This window comes from Urocampus carinirostris, chromosome 2 (genome assembly GCF_059441175.1).
Source record: "Urocampus carinirostris isolate Australia breed hairy pipefish chromosome 2, RoL_Ucar_1.0, whole genome shotgun sequence".
Lineage (NCBI taxonomy): Eukaryota > Metazoa > Chordata > Actinopteri > Syngnathiformes > Syngnathidae > Urocampus > Urocampus carinirostris.
In genome coordinates, this window is record NC_142350.1 from 32,323,311 (window position 1) to 32,337,792 (window position 14,482).

Consider the following 14,482-nt stretch of genomic DNA (forward strand, 5'->3'; position numbering starts at 1 on the left):
GTAACTTAAGTTTCTTGGAAATCTGAACGTGAGCATATTCTGTTTTGTGTGTGTTTACAGCATCACACAGTTCTACTTACAGTGAAACAAATAAGATTATAACTGAGTTAATTTGCCACCCACGTACAATTTACATTTCAAATGTAGCACAACTGCACTCATATTCCTGTACATGTACATCCGAGATCTTTTTGATTTTATAAGTAGGGCTTCTCAAGCACCCACAGCCACCTTTTGACAAATATATTCACAAATTTGCTTTGCTGATTAAACACAAAAGTTATTTCAACTTTTTTATGATTACTCCTAAGCAATTAAAAGCACACACCCAGCCAGGAAGACTGGGCGTATGATTTTTGAAAGTAAAGTACAGTATGACAAACAGCCCTATCCCAATCACAGCTTATCCCCATAATTATTGTCCTGATGTGCATACTTGCTTATTTTCTCGAGGGGACTTAACTGTGTTTGGTTAGAACCTTTTCAAACTAAAGGTAAAATGTTTGTGTAGTGTTTGTTCATGAACTCCTTACAAGTACTTCATAGAACTAGACAACGCATGGATGAGTCAAAAGGTTTTCCAAGGTAAATCGTATTTGTCCGTATGTCAAATCATGAAAAAATGTGAGCTGATTCCATATAAAACCTCTCCACCCCAGCAGTCATTACAAAATTGTCCTTGGTAGAGCATCACGTGGTTAGCTATGAGCTCAGCACTGCTGCCAAAGGGAGTTTCATTTTTCCTTTTCTTTTTTTAAACTGAGCCTACTCTAGTCTTTCTTGTTGTAATTGTATGTAACCACACATACTGGATGTATGATACTGTATCAATGTGCCAAGTCTTTTTTTCTTGTCCACAAATATAAAATGCACAGACCTGTACTATTTTAGGGCTGAAACATACTGAGGGACAGAGCACAACTAATTCCATTATGCATAGTTCTGCCTCACAATGTCATGGGTGGTTGAGCCTTAGCAGTGATTTTGCATTTTAAATTTGAGTCATAGTTTCAGAGGAACAATTTTGTAAAATATAATGAATCAAAACAGGGGTGATTGTAAGTCCAGAGCTTTTAGGGGTAATGAGGACCCAGAGTGTCTGGCTGGTTACATGCTTTTGTTGCGTTTTGCATCATTTGTATTATTCAACAATGTCCAGGCGTGTCACTTCCCATTTGGGAGCATCACATTACACTTAAAATTGATCCACCAGGTAGCCATGACGATACTTATACAAATAAATCAGGAGGAGGTTTGACGCATTTTTTTATAGTTACTGTGGGTAATCGACTGTCATCTGAACACGGTGCCTTTTTTACAGAAAAAGACTGTGAATGTCCATGCTGGTGCTGGGAGGATGACCACACACATTGCTTACACATATACGCACCAATTAAGCAAGGCTCATTTGATTCAATGCAGCTTAAATGAGGACTGATGTCTGTTGATAACAAAGTGATGGTATTTTGGGGTAAAATAGTTGTTCAACATAACCACTGTATTGCATACTCATACGTAGAACACCAGAACCTCAACAGACGCCGCTGCTATGCCGTAAGTGACACGAACCGAGACAAAGAGAAAAGGGGTGGAGGACGAGAGCGGTGCAAGGAATCAAATGGACTGAACAATATCAAAGCAGTGGAGTATTTCCTACCCTGCTTTGTTGATTATTTTTTTTTTGCCTTTTTTCCTTGATTGTTTTTCCATCATATTTAAGCCTATTCTTTACTTTTTAAGGAAAACAGAGTTTATAAAATGCTAGAATTTCTGGGGTGCTTGCCTTGGGTTGAATTTGGTGGTGCTTGAACACCCCCAAAAGCAGGATGGTTACATCCATGGATCTAAAAGTAGGGCTGCAACTTATAATTATTTCAATACTCGATTCATCTGACGATTATTTTTTTCAATTAATCGGTGAATCAGATAAAAAACACATGATTAATTTCCCCCTCTTCATTCAAATATTGAAATTTTGTGGACGGACAGGAAACCAGTGACCAAAACAGAATGATTTACAATAATAAATCAGTGTTTGTCGAATAACAAACAAAATACATGTAAATTATGTTATACACCTGCAAATATATCCTTTTTTATAAAGTGCAGAAAATGCATCTTTGTTGTTTAAAGGGGATGAGCTTCTGGAACAAGAAATCATTGCAAATCTGAAAACCCTGTGGCACGTAGCAACAGTAACATTCCAAATAACTTAACAATTAAAAAATAATACATACAAATCAATGGTATACACCCGCAAATGTTTAAGATAGTCTTTTAAAAAGTGCAAATGAATGTATTTGTGTTGTTTTTAAAGGCATATGAGCTTTTGGAATAAGAAACTAATGCAATTGTGAAAACCCAATAACGTACACAACATACAAAAATAAACATGACTTGACCTTTACATCATCTCTCACAACCCTTAAACATTGGTTGAGTTATCTGAAGTTTTGGTAATTGGTTAATCATGCACTTAAGCGTGTCACTGGCACCAGACTTTGTCTTTGTTATACAAGACATAAAAATATAAGTGCACATAATTATTTTTTGTATACATTTTGTGACACATTAAAAAGTAATTGAAATTTGAATAGAAGTTTTTTCTTTCCTCAAAAGAAAGTCATTATCCGCTAAATCATTGGCTACAAAAATGATTGTGCCCCAAAATTGAAAATGTCCATTTTGAGCACAGTGAGGTTTTTTTTTAACATCTATGCTATGTGATTCTGTAGCTGTAAAATCTGTCGGAATAGAGAGCATCTGCGGTAAATTTGTATTATAGTTTTCTCTACTCATCCAGGTGAATGGTAGTTCAACATGGCACTTAAAGGCAGGGAACAGCAGAATGCAAGGGTCTGATGCTTCTCCATTGCTATCGCTTTTGGGGATTTGAGGTTTATTGAGAAAGTCATAAATGCCAATATGTTGTGTCACATTCTCAAACAAACCCTGATCCTATCCTTCTAAGAACAAAGAGCCAGAGGGCAATTCCATTGTGGTAATACAGGTTGTGCTTTGGAAATAATATCCCTCTGGCAATTTGAATTGATTATTTACAAATTGGGAAAGATTTTTAAAATCAATTGATCACTCTTTTAGCTGCTGAATGTGTGTCTGGCAATTTGACGTACAGTTTTCTTGATTGTGTTGAGGACCATTTTGAGGAATTTTTTTTTTTTTTTTTTTTTGCGGCAACTGGAGCATGAATGCACATAGCACGTGACTGTCTCTCTCTGCATATTTCGTGTGTTTGGTAATTCATCAATTAATTTGCACAGTAGGTATTTAAATGTGCCTAATGCGTCAAAGGACTCCAGAATGTGCTTAGTGTGACTGTGTATCTATGCTGTGGTTTAGGTCTTAAGTCTACCAAGGTGATTTGGCCCGTCATGAAGAATTTCTTCTAAATGATTTCTGTCACTTTTTTTTTAAATCAAATTGCAATAGTTACAATTCACAAATGCCAAGCTTTTGCTCAGCCTACAGTTCTTCATGAAGTTTTAAAAAAAATATATTTAAGTGCATGTCAGAAGTAAACATGTCACAGCAAACAGTCCCATGTTAAACAAATCCACTTCTTTTTTTCTTTTGAATACACACACTGCCCTACTCATGAACAATTGTTCGTAAGTTTAATTTGTTCAAAAGTTGCTTCAGTGCTATATTTTTTATGTTTAAGGCTTCTATAAGTAACCTGTATTGTTTGGTGCTAAAAAAAAACATTTCATAAAATAATCTCATCTCATCTCATTAGCTGCACCGCTTATCCTCAGTAGGGTCGCGGGGGTGCTGAAGCCCATCCCAGCAATCTCCGGCAGTGGGCAGTGGACACCCTGAACTAGTTGCCAACCAATCGCAGGACACACAAGGACAGACAACTCGCTCGCTCATTCACACCTAGAGACAATTTGGACCGGCCAATCCACCTGAAATGCATGTCTTTGGAACGTGGAGGAAACCGGAGTGCCCGGAGGAAACCCATGGAAGCACGGGGAGAACATACAAACTCCACACAGGAAGTCCGGTAGCTGGATTTGAACCCACACAGGAGGTTCCCAAGACCTTAGAACTGTACTGCACACGCGCTAACCACTGCGCCGCCGTGCTGCCCTTCATAAAATAATGTGCTCTTTAAAGATAAATAAAGTTAAGTTTGACTTAGTTTTGGAAGATGAGCTTCAATAGTTTGGTGACTTCTTCCTCCGTGGTAAAGAGGGGCTGATAAAAAGCGATCCAACCATTTTCTCAACCGCATCAAGCTTCCATATTCCACTTTCATTTCAAATGAAACTGCTCGCCTCTTCTTTACACTTTACACCAACCATATTGAATGAATGCACGAGATATTGAGATATTCTCAGTGCGCAGGAGATACAGTATAGAATGTTTACCCACAAACTAGGAAGAAGTGGATTTCTTCTTCTGGGTGGATGCTGGGTGACCTCTCACAGCGCCACACGCCGGTAGTAGCAGTGGAAAGAAGCACTAAAGTAATGTCCTGCACTCGGAAAAAGGTGCAGGAAATAAAAAATCGAATTTACAGGAATGTCCGGGTATTTTTCGACATCCCGAAAAAAATGTACGAATCTACCGTTTTTCGTAAGTTGAATGGTCGTAAGTAGGGGAGCGTCTGTAAAACGGATTTAACTTGAATTTTTTTATGGTATCTCTCACATGCAAGAAAGCTCAACAACAGTCATGATATCATCTTGTCTAACAGTTTTATTAATCTTTTCAGCACTTAATACCAAACACATCTATAATTTTCTAAAAAATACAAGAAATGCTTGTGTAATCATTTGTTGGTATCTTACTTTTGAATTAACCATTAACTTAAGGTTAGAGTCCGCTTACATTGCACTGTTCATACATTCCTGGGTTACTTCTTTTTGCGTAATCCGAATACTTTGACTGATAAGCAATTCGAAGTATACATGAGAGCACATGCAAACTATGATAAACACATTCTGTTTAGAGTGACCAATCATTATAACTGGATTTTTTAACGGAGAGGTACTCAACAATTGTGGAATATTTCCTCTACACAATGACTCCTGCTGTAAGTGGGATATTTTCCTATTATATCAATCTTATGATGAGACTGAAATTCAAGACTGTGTGGATTAGTACAATTACATTAATGTTTTATTTCTAGGAAAGTGTCCAGAGAGGTACAGTTTTGACTTAAAAAAAAACAAAATTAAATCGCCAAGAATATATGCTATTTGAGTCCTTTCTAAAAAATAAAATAAAATTAGTTGCACTTAAAATGTAGTTGATAGCAAATTTTTTAGAAAGTGGTATCCCAGTTTTGATTACTCGTGCTGTGGAAGTGTCTGAAGGAATAGAATTATTATTACTGCATTATTATTTTACCTTTAATTCGTTACCAACAAGTTGTGTCATTTAAGGGGAGATTGCTCTGCCTGGTAATGTTGTACAACCTTGGTAAAATTGGGTTTGGGGGATTGTCATTAGGGCTCGTAGGTAAACACTTAATATTAAAATGCTAATGGGTTATAACTGCTTTCAGCCATGATTCATATTCGGGTCTTTTTGTTGGGGAGAGATTTGGGGAGGTCCTGTACAAAAATTTGGAAAAAGGAAATTTATTATATGCAGTATGCTAGCATTTGATTCTGTTTTCAGGTGATATATTTTCTATTTTCAAACAAACAACAAATCTTTAATTTGATTTTACTTTAATTCACATATTTGTTATGGAATTTATTGTGCTAATTTAGGATATTTCCTAGAAAACCTGCTGGATAAATACTGTTTGTGCTTGTTGCACAAATGGTTTCTTGATGGTGCATGCGTTTACAGATTACACATTACAGTCTGTACACAGTTGCATTAGTGCTTACTTAAAATTGTCTAAATTTACAGATTAAGAATAATTTACTTTATACTTTTAGTATTGTATTTCTGAATGAGTATTTCCACTGTGTTCTTTTTCGTGAAATAATGTACTGTAAATCTTAGAATTGAATGCCAATTAGCTAATCACATTTCAATAGAATTGAACAGAGACTCGCATTAACACTGTCTACATTTTTTTTTATACTTTTAGCATTGTATTTATGAATGAGTATTTCTACTGTGTTCTTTTTAGTGAAATAATATACTGTAAATCTTAGAATTGAACGCCAATTGGCTAATCACATTTCAATAAAATTGAACAGAGACATTAACACTATCTACATTAAAAGAAAAAGTAAACATTTGCAGGTAAGACGTAATTAAAATCAAAACAAGAAAGCCGAAGTTTCAAACTTATAATAGTATTGTTTGTGACTCGTATAACATTTAATATTTAAAGAAACTCTTGATCTATTCATCTTTCGTACATTTATCCAAATCATGTAAAGGATATGATTTTTTTTATTTGGGTAAATAAGGGACATTTTTAAAGTCATCATCTAAATAGCTCCATGAATAAAGAGTTTTTGGGGTGGTACAATGGCTTTTCAATGTTGGGTGAAACAACTGTTGAATATTAGTTGCTTTTTTTGCTTTGTACACCAATCATAGGGATTTATGTTACAATATAGCTTCAAATTTTAACATGTTTGGTTTTATAAACTGTTGTTATGGATTTACACCTATCTTTATGCACAATCCTGATAGTTTTCTTCTATAATCGAAACAATACTCTATTTTTCTTTTATGTAGTTCCTCAAATCCTTATACAATACATTTAGTCAAGCAAATTATATAAAGTTTATATAAAGTGCATAATAAACTGTATACTAAATGTTTCTTTGGTTGAATATATTCCTTCATCTTCTTGTAACTGCTATGTCCGCATCTTATTGTACATTTAATGTTTTTTTACATAGCGCATTCAGTTCAACCTCAGTATCTGGAAAGTGCCTTATAAAAAAATTGAATTCAACTATAAATGACCTGGTGCAAAATATGTTCTTATGGGGCCTTCTACCAGACTAAACGGGTACTACAATCATGCACTTTTTTGCATTGAATAGAAGTGCCGAGAGACGCATAAATCGATGATCTTAGTCGTTGCCAATGCATTTAATGGTCGATTTTAATCAATTTTATTGATTTATTGTTGCAGCCCTAGTATCTACCAATGCAGTCTGCAATCCGATACATTGGTAAAACATGAGGAAAACAGATAATATAGGCATATCTGAGTTCCCTCATATTGTCACTGCTATTTCAAAACGACCTATCTCATTTTTTGGCCTGGTTTGTGAACATTACATTAAGGCAAAAAAAAAAAAAATTCAAAACGAAAATGTCTTTTTAGAATAGCGGCAATGATATGCACATATTTGTATGGGTGCTTGAAATAATTTAAAATGCTTGGATTTTAACTGTTTTCAAGGGTTAAAAAGTGGTTGAATTTTGGTTAAGGTGCTTGCAAATTTTTCAATTGTTGCCATGTTTTTCAACAAGTCAGCTTGAAAATGACCCTAACATTGCTCTCTGGTGGCTTCTTTTGGCATTGCATTTCTTCTTCCCTCGTAATTAACTGCAGCTGACATTAGTTTGTATGGTATTGTCTTATTAAGTGCTACACCTAAACAGGGCACTATGTGTGTATTCGTGCAATATATATGGATCAATTATATACATTTATCATGGGTCATGCAAAAAATGTAAAGTTGTTTTCTTGATTTATTTCTTAAATAAGCGTTTCTTGTCCTCTACTTATTAATTATTGAACTGTAGTTCTCATTGTAAAAAGTTGAATGCTTCAAAATCTGATTTTTGTTTTGCCTTTCAGAAGGAGATTGAAGGCTCGTGCACCACCACCTCCTCTTCCGGCTCCTCGTCACATTTTTACAACCAATGTGCCTGATACAAGTAGGGCACTAGTCATGGAATCAAAAGAGAACATCCTGAGACCCACTGTGGATTTTGAGTTAACTTTACCACACGGATACCGGACATATGTAACTGAAGATGGGAGGTGAGAGGAAAACATTGACTTGCTATGGTTGTTGTTTTTTGTTGTTGTTTTTCACATGAATAGTCACTATTATAACAATTTATTTATTGCAAACTTTTCAATCTCAAATAAGTACAGTACTGAAGATGAGGTATTTGAGATGATTCTACTCTCGATGCACGCTGTTTTTCATGTTGTCTCGATTTTCAATCAGTAGCTAGAGACCTGTGTCACTGTTTACCCCTTTTGGGTTTCCATGCCAGCAGGGCCTTTTTAAGGGTCCTATTCTCAGTCTCAGGAGGGGCTTTGTCTCTGAGAGTAAACAGATGGAAGTTGAGCAGTTAACTCTCTCCCTGCCTCTGATGAGTTGTTCTTCTTTCTGGTTTAAAAAAATCATGGATTTCACCACGCTACAGGCTAGATTAAGATTTACATCTACCTATGTACCAAATGTTTAGGCAGTAGGGTAAGAACATATAGGGTGGGGGTAAGCAAACTATGGATTTAAAGCAGCATGCAGCTCTTACGTGCTTCTTTTGTGGCTCCCTGGAGATTTTTCAGGGGGCAAAAGTGGTGGGGGGCTTTATATAAATATTTTATGTAAGGACAAACACATACCTGTCAAATTGTACGTTTTCCACTGTATTTTAAAAGCTGATCTTTTCCAATTGTGTACACCGTATAAGAAAATTTGTACGGAGGGGAAAAATCCGTTTTGTTAGAACTGTCTGGTTGTGCCCTTTTCGGATCTAATCCAGATCGTCTCGGTCACTTATAGGAGACGACAACTTCAGCGTAGATTGCTAATTGTGTTGCGGTATTCTACATAGTCAGTCTTGTTTCTGAGTTGAGATGTTACCTGTTGTGTTTGTACATTTTTTTGTCACTTAAGGGGAAATGCAATCATTAATAAGGGGAGCGATTTGCTTAGGTTTGCAGGTATGCAAACATGAGACAATCATTCTTAACGCTTTCCAGTGCTTCATCAATATTTAAAATAAATATGAAATGACAAACCTTTATGTATGAATCCCCTTTTGGTTTTGGTTTAGAAATTGGTTTATTTAGGCTTTATTTTTGGGGAGTTCTAGACCTATTTGTGATTTATCTGGTCCTTAACGGCTCTTTAAAATTTTTGACTTGCCGACCCCTGGTCTAGATACATATTTGTTGCCCATCTCCATTTTTTTATACAATTTGAACCGCATAGCGCTTGTTTTTTAAGGTTTCATAAAAATTTGAGTCATATGGGAAAAATCTTGTATTGGCCATTCAGAATGTAGTCTGTAATTAAAAAAAATGTTCTAAATATTTTCACATCATTGTATTTAAAAAGTACACACTCTTATTATTTATCATGTTATTTTAGTGGTTGTACTCAAATGTTATTACCATACCACTAAGGCAATGTGAACCCATGTTTATATCCATTTCATATTTATAAGTGTTGCATTTGCAAAAATAAATAAATAAATTATAATTGTAGAGCCCTGAAATTCTCAAGCACCAAATATGTTTCAACAAATGGTTAAGTTAATAAGTTATTATTGGCTTGATGTGGGTCGTTTGCCGGATGTCTTGATGAATAAATTTCATGATACGTTAAATTGCATTTTGTCGTTTTGCACTCAGGTTTATTCCTGTATTTTAGGTGGAGGTGACTGACACTTCAGCTCTATAGTAACATAGTAACAAATTCTGTTCAAACCATTGGTACAGCACTATATTGACTGGGTAGCCATTGGGGAAAATTGAGCTTTCATGAACTGATTCCAACAAAAATCTGTTTTTTTATACTTTAATGGGGGCGGGATTTTTTTCGGGTTGACACTTGCTAAAAATGTATATATTTAACTGTTAGATACACTCAATGAAATACCAAGATACTTGAACTCCTCCACTTGGGGCAAGATCTGATCCCCAACCCGGAGGGAGCATGCCACCCTTTTCCGGCTGAGTACCATGGTCTCGGACTTAGAGGTGCTGAACCTCATCCCGGCTGCTTCACACTCGGCTGCGAATCGCTTCAGTGAGAGCTGAAGATCACGGCCTGAGGAAGCCAGCAGCCCCAAGTCATCTGCAAAAAGCAGTGACGCAATGCTGAGGCCCCAAACCGGACTCCAACCCCACCAAGGCTGCACTTAGAAATTCTGTCCATAAAAGTTATGAACGGAATCGGTGACAAAATGCAGCCCTGGCGGAGTCCAACCATCACCGGGAACGAATCCGACTTCCTGCCGGGAATGCGGACCAGACTCTGGCACCGGGCGTACGGGGACCGCACAGCCTGGATAAGATTGTGCGGTACCTCATACTCTCGCAGCAACCCCCACAGCGCCTCCCGAGGAACACGGTCAAATGCCTTCTCCAAGTCCACAAAACACATGTAGAACAGAGAGGTAAACTCCCATGCACCCTCGAGGACCCTGCAGAGGGTCCAGTGTTCCACGGCCTGGACGAAAACCACACTGTTCCTCCTGAATCCGAGATTCGACCTCCTGGCGGACCCTCCTCTCATATTCTAATAGGTTAAACAGCCTCTCCACTTCTTCACCTGTGTATCTATAATGTTGCAAAATACATCTCTAGATCTATCTATCTATCTACAAGAACAGAAAACAAAAAGTCTTTAAAAAAAAATACTGTACAAGCTCTTTTACGTTCGTAATCATATTAACACCGAAAGGTTATTGACACATAGGTAAAGAAGTGGAGAGACTGTTTAACCTATAAGAATGGATTCTGAAAATGAAAAAAAAATGTGCTTTATACATGCATATGCATGTGCTGTAACTAAAACTTGCAGCACCAGATATAAGTATTTCAATTTTGTTTAGACAGTAATTTGAATGTACTGGTACTACAGCTAGTAACCCTATATTCTTCCTTCAACTCTTCCGTTGCCCTTCTTAACTCCCTCCCTCCTTTCTCCTCACCACCCTTATCTTGCCTCTCTTTCACTTTTACCGCTTCGACCCGGTCCCTACCTTCATTGCTCCCCTACTCAGTAAGCCGCTGATGGATTTGCTGGTTGATTTGTGTAGCCGATACCATCTAAATCCAGCATTACACATCCTGGAGCTGTTGTCGCCCGACGGCCACTGTTTGGGGTTCAAGCCTAACTTGTTGCTGGGCTCTCTCAATGTGGCATGCATCCTCATCAAGGAAAAACTTTGCGAAGAAAAAGCGATGCACAGACAGGCACCGCAAGTCCCAGAGGTGAATGAGTTAAGTTGTATTCTTTGCAGGATTCCAAATGTAGGGTTATATCAATTGTTAAATGTTGTAGTGTTCCAAGTGAAGTGACAACATTTATGCATTTGTCTTTTGATGTGTTGAATATGGTCATATCGATGTACGACAAACATTTTTTGGAAAATTTACTTTCCCACTTTGCAATGCTAAAGTCCTTTATTATATCTACACCAAATCCATCGTTGGCCCTTGGCAGATACCAAGTCCGGTGATGCTCTATGGTAAGAATTTTGTTGCGTGTTTTTTTTTTTTCAAATATTTTTGTACAAAGCCCTTCATTACATCCCTCTCAGCTATTATGCTCTCTCTTTCTATGTATTTTTTGCTGTGGCGATAAATTAGGATGTCAATATTTTATGAGCGTCTTGCCTTTGGTTACCATGCATTATTTCTCTGGTCCTCTCAGGACTCACTCACACCATGCTGACTCTACATTAAACTATACTGGTTTAAGGCCTTTGACTCACTCTTATATATATCTTATATATTTTTCACTCTTTTAATATTACCGTGTCTATTTTTATATCAAAAATCGGTATACCATTTTGTTTTGCTATTTTCTCAGCTTAAACCAAACACTTTGGGTGACAAGTATTGAATACGAGTGGCAATGATTACAATTATTTATTCACATTGTAAACTATCAACGCAATATACACACAAAATGTACGGTACAGTGTTTTTATTTAAAGTCGTTTAGGGTCTGATTCATCATCAGATACACCAAAGAGTTGTTTCCCTTGTCATTGCACGAGCACGGTAATATACTTCTGTTATTACTTTGAAAACCTTAATCATTTTGTTAGGTTAAAGAAAAAGTGCGTTATACACGAATAAATACAGTACATAGTTACTTATTGTTGAACTCTTTAATATGAATATAATTTGCTGTATAGTAAGTAAAATTGTGAATTAAACATTGAGCTTTAGACTGAGTAATTATTCCAATTTAAGTTTATCTTTGCAAACTTAATATCACATCTAGTGATGGTTGAGGTTGCAAAGGCCCTTGTCTCATCAACCCATGAGGAAGATAATACTGTAAGGTAAAATAATGGATTATCCTCTGTATATATATATGTATATATATATATATATATTAACTCATGCAATTCATCAAACTTATACAATACTTGAATACTATTTTGTTTTATAAACATGTGCGCGTGTATAGGTATATTTGATGCATTTCTAACAGATTTACACACACATATTTTATCAATTTTAACATTTATTACATTTTCCATTAGAAAACAGTGCGTTTGATGGTGAACTTTCACGGCACTCAGAAAGCGGTGCTTCGGGTCAACCCATTGCTACCGCTGCAAGCACTGATACCAGCCATCTGTGAAAAGTGCGAGTTTGACCCTACATGCGTGCAGCTCCTTTCAGATGGTGTCAGTCGACAAAAGTTACCTTTGGATCAATCTTTAACACAGTTGGGAATCAAGGAGCTCTACGTTCATGGTCGAAGTCTAGGTAAATATTGACAACCCTGAAATGTCTCTTCTGTTTTTGAGGAATCACACAAACCCTACCTCTTTTTCCTACACCTACCCTACAATTGGTGTTTCCTTAGTGTTCTGAAAAGTACACTATTGGAGCTTACATAATAATAACTATATACGCTCCTTGTAATTCAATCAAAAGTTTTGTCCATTTGTTTTTTTTGCAGTTCTGCAACCTAAAAGGACTTCTTCTACGCCATCCCTCAACCATTCAGGTATCAGTCTGCTAATACCTGTCAATTTAACAAATGTTGGCGTACTCTTCAACGCAGCCTTCTGTCTTTAAATCAATAGTTGAAATATACAGTACTCTAGTAAAACTGTAGCGCCCTCTGATGATTATTCGTCGTTACTTTTAAGTTTACTTTGAAAAACACACCAGTAAAGAGTTTTACTCAGACTGTTACAAGTTATCATTTACATTGATTTAAGGTGAAAAAAACAACTAATTCCCGGCTTAATTTTAGGATGAAATCACTTTTATTTCATATTAGATATAAATAAGGTACTTTTGTTCTTACAGACAGCATCTACTCTAGCTCCAACAGTTTGGACAGGGGGTCTAAGAAAGGCCTTTTAGGTTTTTTCCAGTTTGGCAGGAGGAAATCCAAGGTACGAAGCAACAATATAATTCATCGGTTAACGCTTAATTCGTGCAAATTTATAATTTTGTTTATGCTATTTAATATGTTTTTGACAGACAATTCTTGTCTTGAAATTGCTTTGTATTCTTTTTAGGGAGAAATTTCATCTTTAAGCATGGATGACACTCATGATAACATCAGTCATAATGAAGACCAGAGATCTGTAAGTGTTGTTAAGATATCTGTACAATGAAACTGAATTACTTTGTCGATTTTTTTTTTGTTCTTTAATTACTGGTGATGCTGGGTATAGGGGAATTATGTTATTTTGATATAAAAATTATCAACCAATTATTATGTATTCTGATGAAGCTCGAACTACACAATTTATGAATGTTTTATGGGATTTGTTGATCTTTTCTCTTGAATACCTTTCTGACGCACTCTTTTTTTTTTTTTTATGGTAATGGATCGGGAGTGAGAGAGTAGGTTCGTTAGTTCGACCAACGATTGCAAAGTAGACATTTTGAGCAGGAGTGAGGTATTAAATCATTCATGGATATGATACAATATCTTGGTTTCCTCTAGAGGGCGGCACACAACCACAAAGTCTATTCCTACGCGTTGAAACCTGGAAGTCTTGACAGTGTCATTTGAGCCCAATTTGAAAGGGGTATTTTAATTTTACAGGTTGCTTAAATGTGTTTCCAGGCATCTTTTAATACACATCCATGCACCACAAATTAATGATAAGCCTAAACTTGCATTCACAAGTTTAACAGCTATACCTTTTTCATCCCAGCCTGCCTAAAAGACATAAACTTTAGTTTGCTGACAGACAATCGAGGGTTACCTCAGATCGATTTGCTGTTAATTTATAATGGCTGTTTCTAATATTCTTAATTTACTCTGATCTTGGACTATGCTTCAAATCTAATCTTAACTTTACTTAAAACAACTTGGCCAATTTTCCCTGCTACTGACAGTTGCTGATTTAATTTTACCTTAGTATGTCATCATCAGCATACACTGATTGTCATATAGTTTTTACACGCAATGTAATACTCATTGATATTGTCAGAATTGATGGCATCTGGATTTTGGGAGGTGGCCATTGTTATCTACATTTTTAACGTGGTCATTATCTGATGTAGTTGCCTTTGATACGTTTCAGACCACACACATTTGCTTGGATGTGTGCGCAGGTGGCG

At 36.4% G+C, this 14,482-nt stretch overlaps 1 protein-coding gene across 8 annotated transcripts in view; it reads left to right on the forward strand.

Moving 5' to 3' along the window:
* cobl (cordon-bleu WH2 repeat protein) overlaps window positions 1-14,482 on the forward strand; it is a 57,366-nt gene that overhangs the window by 5,724 nt on the left and 37,160 nt on the right. For 5 of the 8 annotated variants that reach the window (XM_088326202.1, XM_088326201.1, XM_088326207.1 and 2 more), the window contains 6 exons: window positions 7,760-7,945; window positions 10,933-11,143; window positions 12,430-12,658; window positions 12,855-12,902; window positions 13,211-13,299; window positions 13,426-13,494. In XM_088326202.1, coding sequence (XP_088182328.1) covers window positions 7,760-7,945; window positions 10,933-11,143; window positions 12,430-12,658; window positions 12,855-12,902; window positions 13,211-13,299; window positions 13,426-13,494 — 832 coding nt within the window. Of the gene's footprint in view, window positions 1-7,759; window positions 7,946-10,932; window positions 11,144-12,429; window positions 12,659-12,854; window positions 12,903-13,210; window positions 13,300-13,425; window positions 13,495-14,482 lie in introns of those variants that run through there. The other 3 variants (XM_088326205.1, XM_088326206.1, XM_088326209.1) reach the window with 3 other exon arrangements.